We start from the raw sequence: 18,551 nt of genomic DNA, 5'->3' as shown, positions 1-18,551 counted from the left end.
GTGGTGAATCTGTCCAACATGGATCTGATGTTTGGCTCCATGATGTTAAATGTTGTCATTCACATATTATTCTGTTTCAGCTGCTGGAGGAGAACATTGTGACTTTTGTAAAGAACGAGCTGAAGAAGGTGCAGAAGGTTCTGAGTTCAGATTACCCGGAATGCTACCCAGAGAGTCAGAGGGGGGATGAGGAGGTGTTGGAAGGTAAGGATGAAGAGCAGAGGAGGAGCAGCAGAGAGGCATTTCTGAAGATCACACTTCACTTCCTGAGGAGAATGAAGCAGGAGGAGCTGGCTGACTGTCTGCAGCGCAGTAAGAGGATTTCTCTAAAGATTTAACATGATGGATCAATGAGGCGTTTACTGAAGTCTGATGATGATGAATTTGTTTATATATACAATCTTTAGGGGAAGGAAATTGTGTTATTGTCTTTATAAATAACTTGATGAGGTTGTTTATTGTGTGTTTATTTAGAAAGTCATTATGGGGTTTGTCAGCGTAAACTTAAATCTAACCTGCAGAAGAAGTTCCAGTGTGTGTTTGAGGGGATCGCTAAAGCAGGAAACCCAACCCTTCTGAATCAGATCTACACAGAGCTCTACATCACAGAGGGAGGGACTGCGGAGGTCAATGATGAACATGAGGTCAGACAGATTGAAACAGCATCCAGGAAACCACACAGACCAGAAACAACAGTCAGACAAGAAGACATCTTTAAAGCCTCACCTGGAAGAGACGAACCAATCAGAACACGGATGACAAAGGGAGTGGCTGGCATCGGGAAAACAGTCTTAACACAGAAGTTCACTCTGGACTGGGCTGAAGACAAAGCCAACCAGGACATACAGTTCATATTTCCATTCACTTTCAGAGAGCTGAATCTGCTGAAAGAGAAAAAGTTCAGCTTGGTGGAACTTGTTCATTACTTCTTCACTGAAACCAAAGAAATCTGCAGGTTTGAAGAGTTCCAGATTGTGTTCATCTTTGACGGTCTGGATGAGTGTCGACCTCCTCTGGACTTGAACAAGACTGAGATTCTGACTGATGTTAGAGAGTCCACCTCAGTGGATGTGCTGCTGACAAACCTCATCAAGGGGAAACTGCTTCCCTCTGCTCGCCTCTGGATAACCACACGACCTGCAGTAGCCAATCAGATCCCTCCTGGGTGTGTTGACATGGTGACAGAGGTCAGAGGGTTCACTGACCCACAGAAGGAGGAGTACTTCAGGAAGAGATTCAGAGATGAGGAGGAGGCCAGCAGAATCATCTCCCACATCAAGACATCACGAAGCCTCCACATCATGTGTCACATTCCAGTCTTCTGCTGGATCACTGCTACAGTTCTGGAGGATGTGTTGAAGACCAGAGAGGGAGGAGAGCTGCCCAAGACCCTGACTGAGATGTACATCCACTTCCTGGTGGTTCAGTCCAAAGTGAAGAAGGTCAAGTATGATGGAGGAGCTGAGACAGATCCACACTGGACTCCAGAGAGCAGGAAGATGATTGAGTCTCTGGGAAAACTGGCTTTTGATCAGCTGCAGAAAGGAAACCTGATCTTCTATGAATCAGACCTGACAGAGTGTGGCATCGATATCAGAGCAGCCTCAGTGTACTCAGGAGTGTTCAAACAGATCTTTAAAGAGGAGAGTGGACTGTACCAGGACAAGGTGTTCTGCTTCGTCCATCTGAGTGTTCAGGAGTTTCTAGCTGCTCTTCATGTCCATCTGACATTCTTAAACTCTGGAGTCAATCTGCTGGCAGGAGAAAAAACAGCAGACCATCAATCTGCAGAGACATGTCTCTACCAGAGTGCTGTAGACCAGGCCTTACAGAGTTCAAATGGACACCTGGACTTGTTCCTCCGCTTCCTCCTGGGTCTTTCACTGCAGACCAATCAGACTCTCCTCCGAGGTCTGCAGACACAGACAGGAAGTAGCTCAAAAAACAACCAGAAAACAATCAAGTACATGAAGAAGAAGTTCAGTGAGAATCTGTCTGCAGAGAAAAGCATCAATCTGTTCCACTGTCTGAATGAACTGAACGATCGTTCTCTAGTGGAGAAGATCCAACAGTCCCTGAGTTCAGGAAGTCTCTCCACAGATAAACTGTCTCCTGCTCAGTGGTCAGCTCTGGTCTTCATCTTACTGTCATCAGAAAAAGATCTGGATGTGTTTGACCTGAAAAAATACTCTGCTTCAGAGAAGGCTCTTCTGAGGCTGCTGCCAGTGGTCAAAGCCTCCAACAAAGTTCTGTAAGTCTGGATAAGTTTCTTCAGAATGGAGTAAATGTGCTGTTATTGACCCAAATGGAATTATTTTTTTCTTGTTTTGCTCATTATTCTTTATCCAGGCTGAGTGGCTGTAACCTCTCAGAGAGAAACTGTGAAGCTCTGTCCTCAGTTCTCAGCTCCCAGTCCTCTAGTCTGAGAGAGCTGGACCTGAGTAGCAACAACCTGCAGGATTCAGGAGTAAAGCTGCTGTTACCTGGACTGGAGAGTCAACACTGCAATCTGGAAAGTTTGAGGTCAGATGACTGTTTGTTATGAAATCATTCATATATTTTTGGCCATTTTTTTAATTGCTAATTGCTTAATTTTGCTATCAAACTTGTTTTCTTTGAATGTTATTTTCATTAATTCATCCCCTGTACAACATGAATAATGAGGATGAAGAACCTCATTTATGCTTGATGTCATATGACTTTGATACCTGGATGTTTATTCTTGATTCAGTCATGATTTATTGTCACGTTTACAACATGTCTAGAACTGAACAGCAGTGGAGCAAGAGATTATATACCAGTCATTCCCAGAGAGGATTTTATTTGGGTCACCAAATAAATTAGCAGACTTTCCTTTCCTTATAATTTAAGATTTCAATCTGCAGTACACGTTTGAGCCACATGGGGAGCTTGTTGGTATCCACTGCTTGATTTGTAAATCAGGGGGTCTGGTTCACAGAGACGGTCCTACTCCAGTGGGTCCTTCCTGTGGACTCCGACAATGTTGGGGAGAAATATAATTTAGGCTCAATGTTTTATTTACAAACACAAAAAGCAGCAGGCCAAGAAACCCTGTGAAGTGACATGTTCCATCTGTGTATCAGTCGATGGACAGTGTTACACTTAGACACACATGCTGATTGAGTTCATCATTTCACTGATTCACAGCTGAAACACCAACTTGCTTGTAAGACTTACAGAGATCATATGGCAAAAGTATTTAGACACTAAGAGGCATTGAACCACATTCCAGCATAGTTCATGTGACATTCATAAAACTCGAAGCTTCAGGAGACACTGAGTGACCTGACCACTCTGTCTCTCTGTGAAAACTCCATTTATTTGATCTCATTTATAATGTATTTGACATGTGTATATGTTTTTGGTAAACACAGTAGTTATTTAAGTATCTCTTTGAAATGGCTGGTGTATTCAAGACAATATAAGGGGATGAGGAAATGGCACTGAAAATAGTTTGGAGTGTTTGAAACACTGATACTGTCTCACTAAAACTCAACATTTTACCGAGTTCTTATTTATTATTTCCTCTCCAAACTGAGAGGCTGTAACCTGTCAGAGAGAGTCTGTAAAGCTCTGTCCTCAGTTCTCAGCTCCCAGTCCTCTAGTCTGAGAGAGCTGGACCTGAGTGACAACAACCTGCAGGATTCAGGAGTGAAACTACTTGAACTTGAACTGAAGAGTCCACACTGTGTCCTTGAAACTCTCAGGTCAGAATTCATTATTTTATTTCATTTGTTCATGTAACTGTACAATATGAGCAGGTCTAAACCAGATGGGGTAAAAAGATAAATGAAAAAATATATAATATGTCAGAGGATCACCAAAATAACTACATTCCATCCTGATGGAAGCATGAATGCATTTTATATATGAAATGTGGGTCAGTCAGTCTATTCTGCTCTTTGGTCCTGATGTACTAATCTCAACAACTATTGGATGGATTGTCATGGGGTTTGGTTCAGATAGTGTTGTTTTGTGTGTCTGCAGGCTGTCAGGCTGTCTGATCACAGAGGAAGGCTGTATTTCTCTGGCCTCAGCTCTGGACTCCAACCCCTCCCATCTGAGAGAGCTGGACCTGAGCTACAATCATCCAGGAGACTCAGGAATAAAGCAGCTGTCTGCTCGACTGAACGATCCAGGCTGCAGACTGGAAACTCTCAGGTATGAAGAGTCCTGCTGCAGCCACAGACAGTCAGTGTGAGACTCTGTATCTGGATTGTAGATGGTTCAGTGTCGGGAGGTCGGCTTTGTTTACTCCACCTCCAGATGTTCAGTACAGTTCAGGAGAAAAGGCAGCATAGCTTGAAGCCAATAGTTACAAGTGAAGAGAGGAAGATGAGGAGAAGAAGAGATGAAGATTAGTGACCAGAAGAGTCTTGGCACAAACACTAGAGTTACACCTCTTTCTTCAGACTAGTTTAGTGTCTGTTTAAATTGTGCCTGTCTGATTTCTTGGCCTCTGGTTTTGCTGCTTGATGAACCGCTCATCCAAGCTACTTCACACTCCACACTGACTGCAGAGGGTTATCAAACATTAACATTAAATCTGTTTTCAGGGATTTCCGCTTCCGGCCGTATGGAGTAGGTAGCAGGTAGAGCCAGCTCCATCAAACTTTTATATAAAATAGTTTCCTAGACCATCTTAAGACGAGAAATTTGGGAGTCGTTTTAGGACTGATCCGGTAAGACTGCACGTCTTGTAATGAGAAGAGGGAATAGCCCAAGATACATGCAAAAACTCTTAACGCCACCGACCATGGCCGAGAAAGAACAAAAGATGGTGGACAATAAGCAAGATTCACCTATTTCAGTGAAGACCCTGAGAAGCGAGCTACAGTCGTACCGAGAGGGGATAACGACCAACATTAAAGCACAGATAGAAAGCATGCACCGAGAGATAAGGAACGACATCTCCTCTCTCCGTGAAGAAGCCAGGGCGCACTTCGGCGCGCTCCGGGAGGAGATCCTGCAGAAGATGGAGTCCCTATGTCCACACATACACAGACGGCAAACGATCAGAAAGAAATGGGCAATTTACTCAGTGATGCAACTGACAGGATAGCGGTCTCGGAACAAAGCCATGAAATGTTAATGAAGGATTATAAAAGGTTGCAAGAAAAGTGCACAGATGCAACAGAAGCGGTAGACAAAACCTCTGTATCGTCAGAGTCACAGAGGGCAGTAAAGCAGGGAACCCGAGCCGCTTTGCCACAGAGTTTTTGTCCGCCGTGCTGGGGGAGGACAACTTTGATGCACCGTTAGTTATTGACCGGGCACACAGGAGCCTCGCCCCGAAACCACAGAATGGAGAGAGGCCACGGGCGCTTATTGTGAGGCTGCAAAAGAAAAGATCTTGAAACTATCCAGAAATAAAGGCTGCTTGATCTACAATGGCTCTCCCGTGCGCACCTTCCCTGACATGAGCCCTGAGGTCGGCAGGCTCCGAGCATCGTTCGACCAAGTGAAGGCTGAGCTGCGCAACGCGGGAGTCTCCTACAGCATGTTTAACCCGGCGAGGCTGACCGTCACCCTGGACAGCACCAGGCACTCGTTCACTGATCCCTGCGATGCAGAATAGTTTATTAAAGCAAACACCACACACCCGCCTGAGGACAGTTGAAGAGAGGATTTTCTTCAACACGCCTCCCTGAAACAACTCTGAGTAACTGTAAATCATTATAAAGAACAGTGTCAAGGATTAATGTAGGGCTGCTCCACACAGCCTTGCTATCTTTAGGCAGACTGAAAAGTGTATTATTATTTGTTTGACCAATATTACGTTCATGTCATCTTATTCCTGTTTGTTTAGAACCTCTCAATGTCTGTTTAATACTTACCGGTACATAAATGCATAGAAGGAGGAGAAGAATCAGGAAAGCATTTATATACAAAGAGAGATTGTTGGAGATGCAATAAGAATTATTATTATTCTACTTTAATCATTTATTTTCATTTAATCCAGATAAAGTGGGGAAAACCTTTATAATCTAACCCTAACAGAGAGTAAGGTAAACATGGAAATGCTCTTTTATTCCCTCTCCGCCTGCATTTTCCTCTCTACAAGCACATTACAACACCATCAGAGCAACAAATACAGCTACATCCAAACAATGCCTCGCCAAACATCAGTTCAAAGTAGATTTTTGTGCCAAGACTAGCGCTAGGTAGCGCTACCTAACGTTAGCTAGCATTAGCTAACATGACCAAATTCTGAAAGTTGTCTTAAGCAGTCATTTCCTTGATTCAATGTTAGCTAATGTTAGCTATCTGTCATTCCTGTGCAAAAAATGGATAATGCCAGCTAACATTATAATGCCAGCTACCTGATGCAAGCTAACGCTAATGCTAACTTGTATCATATTCTAAGTCATATTCTAATTCTAGATACTGCTAGCTTACGTTAGCTAGTGTTAGCTATCTGTCATTCCTGCAGAAAATAGCTAATGCTAGCTAACATTAGCTAACGCAAGCTAACGATAATACCTACTTGTATCATATTCTAAGTCCAGTTACTGCTAGCTAACACAAGCAAACGTTATCTAACGCTAGCTAACGTTAGCTAGTGTTAGCTCTCTGTCATTCCTGTGCTAAAAATAGCTAATGCTAGCTAACATTGGCTAACACAAGCTGACATAACAATCATGTCCTTGCAAACATCAAGCTAACACAAACTAATGTTAGTTAATGCTAACTTGTATCATATTCTGAGTCTCGCTACGGCTAGCTAACTTTATCTAACGCTAGCTAACGTTAGCTAGTGTTAGCTATCTGCCATTCATGTGCAAAAGATAGCTAATGCTAGCTAACATTAGCTAAAGTGAGCTAACATTAGCTATTTTCTGCACAGTGATGACAGCTTCAGTGACACTTGTGAGGTTCTGGAGGGAAACAGTCTGGGAGTCTCTGTCACTTGGTTCTGTGGCAGAGGTCGGGAACCAACGTCCGATGTTTTCTGATTGATTTATTACGTATAAATTGTATTTGTTTCTTTGCACAGTAAAACAAAGCAGCAGAAACACAGCAAGAACAAAAAGCAGACTGTGCAGCTGAGATTCAGAAAAGCCCTCCAAGCTTCAAACAGGAATCGGACCTCAAAAGTTCTGACGTCCAAATCCAAAAGTCCTCTAATATAGAAACCTGGTCACAAGTTGACATTGGATCAAACAGCAAGCGTAAGGTGGCCCACAGGAAACAGCAACAACATCCAATAAAATAAAGATGAAGTGATAAATCCAACAAGAGGTTTGTGTGTGTTCTCAGACAGTGTTGTGGTCCTCTTTCACACACACCAACATCCTGTGGCTCACTCTCAGTGTGTGAGGAGAGTGGCAGAGGTGAAGAGGTTCAGGGAGAACAGGGAGAAGCAGCCTGATGGACAGATTGTGTTTCTGTGTATGAGAGTCATGTCATGTCCATGTTTGCATGCTGAAAGAGGATGTGCTGCTCTGACCCCCCTCCTCCTTTCAGGGTGGAGCCTGCTGGAGTCCGATGGTTGACACCAGGTCTGAGGAAGTGTGAGTGTCTTTTTACTGTCATTCATCAAAACACTGTGACATCACTCATTCACATCTGTGATGTCATCATCACACTGATGATGACACATTAATAACTGCAGCTGTGTTGTGTCTTTTTCTCTCCATCAGATTCCTGTGAGCTCACAGTCGACACAAACACAGTCAACAGAAACATCAAACTGTCTGACAACAACAGGAAGATGACATGTGTGGAGGAGGATCAGTCATATCCTGATCATCCAGAGAGGTTTGAGACCTCCTGGCCTCAGCTGCTGTGTAGAACTGGTCTGACTGGTCGCTGTTACTGGGAGGTCCAGTGGAGTGGAAAAGTTTCTATATCAGTGAGTTACAGAAGAATCAGCAGGAAAGTAGACAGTGATGACTGTTTGTTTGGACTGAATGATCAGTCCTGGTGTCTGGACTGTGATGATGGTCGTTACTATGTCTGGCACAATAAGAAACAAACATACATCATCTTCTCCTCCTCCTCCTCCTCCTCCTCCTCCTCTGGTAGAGCAGCAGTGTATGTGGACTGTCCTGCTGGCACTCTGTCCTTCTACAGAGTCTCCTCTGACTCACTGATCCACCTCCACACCTTCAACACCACATTCACTGAACCTCTTTATCCTGGATTTGGGTTCTTCAGGTCCAGTTCTGGTTCCTCAGTGCGTCTGTGTGGTGTTTAGTGTGCAGAGTCTCCTCCTGTCACACAAACATTGTCAGTGCTGAACAGTTGAGTCTGTACAGGATCACAGTCACATCAATCTTTCAGCTTCTTGGAATAAATTCATCAGTCAACTTTGTACAAAATGATTCAAAGTGATTGAAAAGATTCTTCATTTCCATTTGAAACTTCTTCTTCCATTAAATTGTGGATTAAATTGCGTTGACTTGTACTTTCTGTCATGTGTTGTTTTGAATTCTGGCTCTTGTTCCAATAAAATCCACAACTATTAGTGAAATGTAAGAAAGAGAAAACATTGAGTCGTCTGCAGCTTTAATTGTAAAGAATCATTGTGAACAAAGTTGTAAATGGACAGTAAAATCTGATCAAATGTACTCGACACTCCACCTGAAACACTCTGACTTGTTTCATGTGTTTCTAATGATGAAACTAAAAGTTTGATGGTGTTGGTTAACACATGTAATTCTGTCCGTAGTGACAGAGTCAGAAACTGCACAACATCTCTTCATTTCTGTCTGATTATTCTATGAGAAGAAAACACATTTGAATGACAATCAGTGTGTTTCTCTCAGTGTTTTGTGGCTGTTGAAGTCCGGCTGTATTTTCAGGACGTTTGTTGGATTTGAATCTGGTCCGTCAAACTAAACAGCTGTGAGAAAAGTCTTTCTCTGTCTGAGCCGGTTGGCTGAAGATGTTTGGAAGTCTGAGAGCCGGATGAAATACTGAAACACTTTCACACATCACAAACTAAACTAACAAACTTTCTAACGTAGTGAAACTGTGTGTGTGACAGATTGTAAGTCATTGTGTCCTTGTTGTAAATTCAGCATTAAATCTTTCAGCTGAAGTTGTTTGTCTCCTTGTAAAAAGTGTCAGTTTGTGGCAGCATGTCTGTACCAGCCTGTCTGCTTCTGTGTCTAAAGTGCTAAAGTCTTACCTGCCAACATTGATCAGCTGTTTGAACACACTGTTTACACTGATGTCACCATTTACACTCCATTTATGAAAGAAGAAACATGTTATTGATCTAAACATGTCACATGTTACAAAGACACTAAACAGGAACAATATAGGCTCCTTCTTTGTCCCCGTGGAGAAAGTCCCCAGACTCCCTTAACAAATGTGTCTGTTTAGTTGAGTTGGAGACACTTTCTAAAGTGTGTGAAACTCTGTCTCTGACTCATTCTGCATTATTTGGACCTTGTTGATAATTCAGCAGATGTTCTACATGAAGAATGTTTTCCTGTGTGTCCGAGTGATGTTGGTGTTCAGCAGGAGGTGACAGATGTTGACACCGGGTCTGAGCCGCCTCTCGCTCCTTTCATTACAAACCAAGCCGCCATTTCTACAAACTCTCCACTTTTATTGACGTCTTCCTTTAATTCATCTCAACACTTCTATTCAATACTTCACTTTCTCACAAGATCCCAGAAACACACACCAAGATTTTTCTCCTTGATGCAGTTTAAACAGAACAAATGTGTGATAACACAACTGTGACGTCAACACACACACACACACACACACACACACGTGAACACATTCCAGTGTGTCCTCTTCCTCCATCTTCTTCTTCGTTGGTGTCCATGCTGTCTCTCTGCAGAGCACCAACAGACCCAACACATATCTGCAGGGGCAGAGCGCCCTCTGGTGGCTGCACACACACACTGCATCTCTGTGTGGAGAGTCACAAAGCCCTCTGGTTTCTATCACAGCAGCTAAATCACACAGACAAATATATTGTGTCTACAAGCACAATGTGACTGACAGCTTGACACACCTGCAGCAGGTAGCTCAGTGTGCTGGAGGACTGGCAGGAAGTTGTGACACTGTGACTTCAGTCCTGGAGTCAGTCTGAGCTTTGAACACAGCTCTTCAAATAAAAGTAGTTCAAGTCATTTTTAAAACACGATGTCCAAAACAAAGAGTGAAATCCAACAAATTAGCTCAGGAAGATAAAGTGATGCTGTGAAGACTTTGTGGGTTTGATTCTTGATTAGTTTTCGAGTGTTCAGTTTCAAACTTCAACAACAAAAATGAGATTAAGTTTCTCCAGGATCAACAACACAAACACAATAAACACACAGTCAGTTTTGAATGCTGCTGTTTTTACCTTTCAGAAACAGGTGAGCATCATCAAAGATTGTATAGTCTTAGGATTGACTTTCACCCAAAAGACAACCCTAAGACTATACAATCTTTGATGATGCTCACCTGTTTCTGAAAGGTGGAACCCTTTTAGAAACAGGTGTGCATCGGATCTGAAGTGCTGAGGATGTGAGATTTTTAATTTTGAAGCTGAACACAGAGAAAAAGATTCAAAACCTCCAAGAAACAGATTAGAGGTCTCACTGATCAGGTAGTTCAGGATATTTGGGAATTCCTTGCAGTGTTTCATGATGTGGGTTTGATCATCACTCAAACCTTTGACTTTGATGTCTGTTATCAAAAAGAAAAAGTAAAAAGCCCTAATGAAGGTGAAGCTTTTCAGTGTAAATAGCTCACTCAGTAAAAAGACTGAGCAGAAGTTCCTGAGGTTGTAAATTCAATCCCCTGGGCTTTTGCCGGGATGTCCTCTCAGAAATGCCTTAGAAATGCTTTGAAAATGAAAACATCCCCACAAATCAGCCTGGATTTAGAATAGAATAGAACAGAATCTCACAACCTCAACACTTCTGATCTGATGCACACCTGTTTCTGCAAGGTGTGCTGAGGATGTGAGACTCAATACTTTGCAGCTGAACACCAAGAAAAAGACTCAAAACCTCCAAGAAACACATTAGAAGGCTCACTGATCAAGTAGTTCAGGATATTTGGGAATTCCTTGCAGTGTTTCATGATGTGGGTTTGATCCTTGCTCAAACCTTTGACTTCAGAATCTGTTATATAAAAGAAGAAATGAAAAGCCCTAATGAAGGTGTGTTGTCTCAGAGCAAATAGCTCAGTGAGTAACAATACTCAGCAGTAATTCTGAGGTTGTCAGTTCAATCCTCAGTGAAGCTGAGAATTTTGCTGATTTGTCCTCTCAAAAAGGCCCAAAAAGTGCTGTAAAGCACAAAACACCCTGATGGACCAGCCAGGATTTGATCCCTGAACCTCAGAAGAAGATTCTGCTTCTAGTGCTTCTTTGCTCCCAAAGGTGGAAACCAGGTGTTTCTAAAAGGTTTCCACTTTTTTTAAAACAGGTGAGCATCATCAAAGATTGTATAGTTGTAGGGTTTTCTCTCTGAAAAGAGAACCCTAAGACTATACAATCTTTGATGATGCTCACCTGTTGCTAAAAGGAGGATACCACTTGTTTCTAAAAGGTTTCCACCTTTTAGAAACAAATAAAAACAAAAAGACAGAAAGTCAGACACTAACAAAGAAAGAAAGACACCAACTTAAGACTTCTAAAAGGTTTCCACCTTTAGAAACAAAAAGGTTTTCACCTTTTAGAAACAGGTGAGCATCATCAAAGATTGTATAGTCTTAGGGTTAACTTTTCAGGAGAAAACCCTAAGACTATGCAATCTTTGATGATGCTCACCTGTTTCTAAAAAGTGAAAACCTTTTTGTTTCTAAAGGAAACAGATTAGAAAACAGATTAGAAACAGGTGAGCATCGGATCGGATGTGCTGAGGATGTGAGATTCTTAATTTTGAAGTTGAACACGGAGAAAAAGAGTCAAAACCTCCAAGAAACAAATTAGAGGACTCACTGATCAGGTAGTTCAGGATATTTGGGAATTCCTTGCAGTTTTTCATGATATGAGTTCAACTGACTTTGGAGTCAGTTCTCAAAAAGAAGAAGTGAATCCCCTTAATGAAGGTGAAATATGTCGGAGTGAATAACTCAGTGGGTAATAAGACAGAGCAGAAGATCCTGAGGTTGTAGGTTCAATCCCCAGTGAAGTTTAAACTTTTGCTGAGGTGTCCATCAAAGAGGCCTTAAAATGCTTTAAAACTGAAAAACGTCCCCACAGATCAGCTTGGGTTTGATCCCTGAACCTCAGGTATTGAGAATAGAATCTCCAACCTCAACACTTCTGATCTGATGCACACCTGTTTCTGAAAGGTGTGCTGAGGATGTGAGACTCAATACTTTGAAGCTGAACACCAAGAAAAAGACTCAAAACCTCCAAGAAACACATTAGAAGTCTCACTGATCAGGATATTTGGAAATTCCTTTCAGTTTTTTATGATGTGGGTTTGATCCTCGCTCAAAAGTTGACTTTGGAGTCTGTTATTGAAAAGAAGAAGTGAAAAGCCCTCATGAAGGTGAATTATCTCAGTGCAAATAGCTCAGTGAGTAAGATGATGAAGCAGCAGTTCTGAGGTTGTGAGTTCAAGTCCAGGTAAAGCTGAGGATTTTGCTTATTTGTCCTCTCAAAAAGGCCCAAAAAATGCTATAAAGCTCAAAACACCCTGATGGACCAACCAGGATTTGATCCCTCAATCTCAGAAGAAGAGCAGCAGCATCTCATCTTACTCAGCTATTTTGCTACACAATAAACTCACTTCACAGTATATATAACACCAATAAATGTGCAGGAGAGCAATAATTTGGTTTTCACAACATAAAGATTGTCAGAGGATCAATCCCACAACCTCCCAGTCTGAAGGCAGCAGTGTAACAAACATTTACAAGCATGAAAACATCGTTTCAGCCGTGGACCTTAAATTCTGCTTCTAGTGGTTCTTTGCTTGCAGCCCAAACACGTCCTCACATAAATCAGTCTGGTGAAACCTTCAGCAGCTGAGGCTCGACCTCCACACTTCGCTGTTCACACTGTTATAGTTCATGATCCTGGTTCAAGAAACCTTTGTGATACTACATTTGTATACTTTTGTTCATAAACTCCACATCAAATTCTGATGTCACAGCCAAATAATTATTTGTTGTCCAAAAAGTCTTTGCAGGAGTGAAACAAGCATCAGAGCTTCTGTGTTTTTTGTTTTGTTGGTTTGTCACCAAGATTACACAAAAACTGATAAACAGATTTACATGAAACTTGGCTGGAGGATGAGTTCTGGCCACAATTGAACCAGTTAACTTTTGGTGTGGATCTTTTTGACTTTCTTGTCAATAAATACATAAATAATTTGTTTGATAAAAAAGAAGTTTGTAATCTTTATTTCACAACACATTACTGTGTAGAAATGAAAACATGTAGCAACATAAACTTTGAAACAAATAATTTTTTTCATCATTTATTTATTATGTCCAGATTATCAGTATTAAAATATTCATTCATAGATGCATTTTTCCCCAAATCAAAATATTTTCTACCTCTACAAAAGAAGCTTATTTTTTTCGCCTGTGCCCATTTTTTTGTTGGTTTGTTACCAGGATTACACAAAAACTACTGAACGGATTTTCATGAAACTTGGCTGGAGGATGAGTTTTGGCCCACAATAGAACCAGTTAACTTTTGGTGTGGATCTGGGAAAAGTGACATATCCAGGATTTTTTATTTATTTCACTTTTGTGATAAAGTTTACAAAACATACCTTGGCCTTGAGTGCATTCCGGTTGTTGTTGTTGTTTCTAATAATGTTATCACATTTTATTTATTGATTTTTATAATGTATTTATGTACATATATTCATTTCATTTTGAAAAAGTCTTCTTTTGTCTTCGATTTTTCACATAATTCAAATCACATCACTGGGTTCAGATTTAAGTTATGTATTATTCATGCGGTCTTTCTGGGGGAATACTTTGTAGTCATTTGTATTAAACCCACAGTGATGTCTGAAATTCTACCACTAGATGGAAACATTGAAACGCGTCAACAACCAACCTCTCTTGTTGTACGCTGATGAGATTATATAAATCCAGTTTCAACATAAAGCAGTGAGGAACAAAGTCATCTTTAATTCAGTGTGTTTTATTAAAATGTTCCACTCATTCAGTCCATCACACTAACAAAGGTGTTGGGATTTTGTGCAATGTGAAAAAACACAAATATTACAAACAGACGGTGCTACATTATGTACAACTGTGAAATCTCCCCCCCCAAACCACTTAATTAACAGTTTTTTTCCACCTTAAATCCAGAAGATACAAAGTAAAAGCAGTGCAAACATCAGTAAACAGAACGTGAAAATATCAGTAAGTTTCTACAAAGTGCAACAAGAACAGATCCCTTTATAGGTCAATTTTAAAGTGTTAATATGCAGAAAAGTCTGTGGTGAGACAATTTTGTAAACACATTCAAATATTTTCCTTTTAGTCTAAATTCACATTTAAAATTCAGTAATATTGCATCAACATATATATTTATAATGTATGCACACTTAAAAGTTAAGATGTGCACACTAAGTGTATGAAGGTAGATTTGTGTCTTTATTATTCAATCAAAAAAAAAGTTTGCTTCAATCAAAATATACATTTTCAATCAAAAAAACCTTTTTCAATCAAATAAAAAAAGTGTTTGAATGCAAAAATATAGTTGAGACTCAAAAAAATGCATTTGAACACTGTCTTTTTTTGATTGAAAATGTTTTCTTTGATAGAAGTAAAGGTTTTTTTTGATTGAAGCAACTTTTTTGATTGAAGTAATGTTGTTTTGTGTTTGGGCCATATTATGGGTAGGACATTTGTGTCTTTATAATTCAATCAAAAAAGAAGTTGCTTCAAACAAAAAAAAATATTTTCTATAAAAAAAATCTCTTCAATAAAAAAAAAACCGTTTTCAATCATAGAAAAAAAGGTTTTGAATGCAAAAAAATATTTGAGACTCAAAAAATTGCATTTGAAAGCTTTTTTTTTGATTGAAAATGTTTTCTTTGATTGAAGTATTCTTTTTTGTGTTTGGGCCATATTATGGGTAGGACATTTGTGTCTTAATTATTCAATCCCAAAAAAGTTGCTTCAATCAAAAAAAATGTTTTTAATCAAAGAAAAAACTGTTCAAATGCAAAAATAAAATTGAATTGAAAAAAAAATCATTTGAAGTGTTGTTGTTTTTTATTGAAAATATTTTTTTCGATTTGAAGTAAAAAAAAAATTGAATGAAGTGGAAAAAGTTTTGAAGTTGTTTTTCTTTTTGATTGAATCATTTTGACACAAACATCCCGCAGTGGGCGGGTGCTTCCCCATTGGTCAGACATGTTTGAGTGACAAGTGGCTACACCAACCACGTCTTTCTGACAAGCAAGTCATGGCCGCCAGCAAGCCAGGGAGCAGTGGTGGAGTTGTTGTTAACTACAGCATTAAAATGATTGGTGTCATGTTATTAGCCTACTCTGTTTGATATTTTGATTAAACATGAAGCTTGCTAACTTAATTCACGTTGACTAATTTGTGTGATGGTGTTAGATATCTAACGCTGTCATATTGTCAGGCAGGCTAGCTGATAACGTTAGCCGATGGCCCTGCACACTGAATGACCTAAGTACAGAGGCTTGCTATGTGCTAGTGCTATGTTATGTTATAATAAGTAACGTCATTAGTGGTCAAACAACAGTCCACAGACCAACTGTTGCCTGCAGCGCTGCCTGTTTAGCAGCAACAGATCATGCAGAGCCTGAGTCTATCTTCTCACACAGCCCAGTGGATTACTGCGGTCAAGCCAGCCGTGGTTCGCGTTTGCTTGGTCAAATAAGCCGCACGTTGTTTTCTAGTGCGCGAATCTATATTTTTGCATTCAAACACTTTTTTTATTTGATTGAAAAAGGTTTTTTTGATTGAAAATGTATATTTTGATTGAAGCAAACTTTTTTTTGATTGAATAATAAAGACACAAATCTACCTTCATATAAGTGTACACTAATACTTTAACGTCTTGTAAAAATTAGACCAAATGTGCCCAAAAATCGAACAGGGACTGATTACATGATTTTTTTTTAGCAGCATCGTTAACGCTTGTTGCCAGAAGGGAAAAAACACCTGATTAGTAAAAAAAACAAAACGTTTTATTCAAAATAATAAATATAAAAAATAAATAAATACAGTATTGTGAAGACGCGCATCATAAACGCTGGCAGCCCTCTTCAGCAGGTTAGTATTACTGGTCGCCTAAAGACAGTGGTTCTATTGCACAAGAGCAACAGGGAGCGACTCCCCCTTGGCACAGACAAACTCACTCAAATCCAGAAAGAAAAAACTAAACGACAACCCGCCTTCCCCGAAGAAACTCTATTTATACTCTACGCTATTCTATGCAGGATCTCAGATTTAAGGTGAAGTTAACAGTTTACTTTTTGGTCATCCCCCCTTTTGTTCCACGTTGAGGTGTAGTGAGTGACCCCAGCCAGCGGGGCAGCCACTGCACTGCTGCACCCGGGTCTCGTCAGGAGCAGCCGTCTCTCCAGGTGCTGTCACCAAGAGCACTGAGGGTGGACAAGCTCTTTGGAGGAGTCGATAAACTGAGGACAACAACAAGAGATCGCTCAAAGTTTAGTGACTCAGGATGGAACCGACCCACACCGGCTGCTATATAAGAGTTCCCCACGCTCTGGACCCTGTTCTGCAGCTGTCCGGGGGAGGGGACTGAGAGGGAGAAGAGCATCAGTGATCCTTTCTGCTGAAAAAGACTTTGATTGAATCATTAGAGGGGAGCAGGTGTCTTACTGGAGGACTGCAGTCGAGTCAGCCCGCTGGACCAATCAGAACTCTGGCTGCAGTCAGAACCAGTAAGAAAGGAAGGACGAGTCTCTGATGACGTCGCTGTCACTGTTTAAAGTTGTGAGTTCAAATCCTCGAGGTTTTCACACGATTATCTTGTGGTCAAAAGAAGTGAAATGCTCAAAGAAAGTGATTGATTTAAGACTGATTCATCAGCTCAGGATGGTGAAGTGATGCTGTGAAGTCTGGAGGTTGTGGGTTCAATCCCTGGGTAGTTCAGCTGATTTTTAAACCGGATGTCCACAAGAATAAAAAAGGAACAAACTTATTCAGGCCCACATCTGTTTGTTTAGAATAAAGAGTGGTAGAAATACCCACAATCCTTTGCTGCAGTAAATAAAGAGCTGCCTCACAGTTAGTCAGTACAACAGAAGAACTCAAGCAAACCTGTTTCTTCAACACGTATGAATGTATTGATTTGTTATTGGATCAGCACACATGAGATCAGATCAGATGATTGAAAACACGACACATGATCACTGAAATGTTTCTCCTCTGCTAAAGTAGCTGAATATACATTTCTGCTCGTATCATCATCATGTTGTCTGTCAGCGCGCTGGTGGAAAATAACTGAGTATTTTTACTACAATTAGTCATCAAATGAATTTCTGAATATGTGTCCAGGAGAAATAGCAAACAATTAATGTCAAGTCCTCCTCTTGTTCAACTTCCAAAGGACACAAGGACAACTCAAATTTCAGACTCACTTTTATTTTTCTTTTGGCTTTGTCAGTTGATTGGTCTGTTCAGCAAATTAGGTTGTAAACCTTTAAAGACAGAGAAACAAAAGTTGCCATTTTAATTAAACATTTTCAATGAATTTAAACATTTCATTAAACATTTTAAATGAGTTAACCACTTAAGCATTTTAAATGGAATAAAGAAAAATCTAATTTCATGCATTTTGCAAATCCCTTAGTAAAGTTTGAACATTTGACTTTGTACAATCCTTTTGTATCTTATACTTTTCATTTTTCAAACTCAAAAGGAAATATTATGTCTGCACAAACCCATTTAAGCCAAATTTAATGAAGTCAATGCTACACAACAGTTCAACATAAACTCGAACATATTAAGCAGCATTTCAAACACCATGAAAGTAAATAAAACATTTCACCGACATCTTTGGACTGAACCTGTGAGTGAACTTGGAGCGTCTTCTCTCTGAGGTGTGTTTGTCTGAATGACTGAGAACCTCCATGTCTTCACAGGTGCTCCACATCACTGACAATGACTCATCAGGTGACAAGCAGCCAGTTTGCTGCTGCTGGTGCAGTCTGAAGGCTGCAGTGTAACAAGCACTTACAAGCATGAAAACGTCATTTCAGCTTCCATCTTAAATTCTGCTTCCATCTGGTGCTTCTTTGTAAACAGGTGGAAACCAGGTGAGCATCATCACAGGTTGTATAGTCTGAGGGTTTTCTGTTCCAATGTGATAAAAAACACATTTGTTTTTTATCACAGCAGCTAAATCACACAGACAAATATATTCAAGGATATTCACTGAACATGTGGCGTATTTAATAATGAATCGTGTCCACATCAGCTGTGAAAACATTGTGCCAAGACTTGTGATGTGATCTTTACTTTTCTTTCCTTCCACACTGAATATTCAGCATTATTTCACATCAGTAACAGTTTGGCTGTGGAAGAAGAAACGCCTTGTTTCAGCTCAGTGTCTTCTCTTTGTCTCACAGGACACTCACAGATCAACGACC

At 40.4% G+C, this 18,551-nt stretch overlaps 1 protein-coding gene and 1 long non-coding RNA gene across 2 annotated transcripts in view; one reads left to right on the top strand and one right to left on the bottom strand.

The window, feature by feature from the left end:
• LOC115576541 (NLR family CARD domain-containing protein 3-like) overlaps positions 1-8,152 on the top strand; it is a gene marked incomplete at both ends in the record, with an annotated part of 44,733 nt that extends 36,581 nt beyond the window's left edge. Inside the window, 4 exons of the mRNA XM_030409070.1 lie at positions 2,350-2,523; positions 4,009-4,182; positions 7,019-7,028; positions 7,682-8,152. Coding sequence (XP_030264930.1) covers positions 2,350-2,523; positions 4,009-4,182; positions 7,019-7,028; positions 7,682-8,152 — 829 coding nt within the window. The remainder of the gene's footprint in view (positions 1-2,349; positions 2,524-4,008; positions 4,183-7,018; positions 7,029-7,681) is intronic.
• A 7,950-nt stretch (positions 8,153-16,102) lies between these two features.
• On the bottom strand, positions 16,103-18,121 carry LOC115576713 (uncharacterized). Its single transcript, XR_003982921.1, has 3 exons — positions 17,955-18,121; positions 17,541-17,600; positions 16,103-16,574 (listed from the first exon to the last, which is right to left on the bottom strand). It is a non-coding gene; the product is annotated as an uncharacterized LOC115576713 (long non-coding RNA).
• Positions 18,122-18,551: the final 430 nt, after the last annotated feature.

The sequence above is a fragment of the Sparus aurata genome, chromosome 24 (assembly GCF_900880675.1).
Source record: "Sparus aurata chromosome 24, fSpaAur1.1, whole genome shotgun sequence".
NCBI lineage: Eukaryota > Metazoa > Chordata > Actinopteri > Spariformes > Sparidae > Sparus > Sparus aurata.
This window is presented reverse-complemented; position numbering and strand designations above follow the sequence as displayed.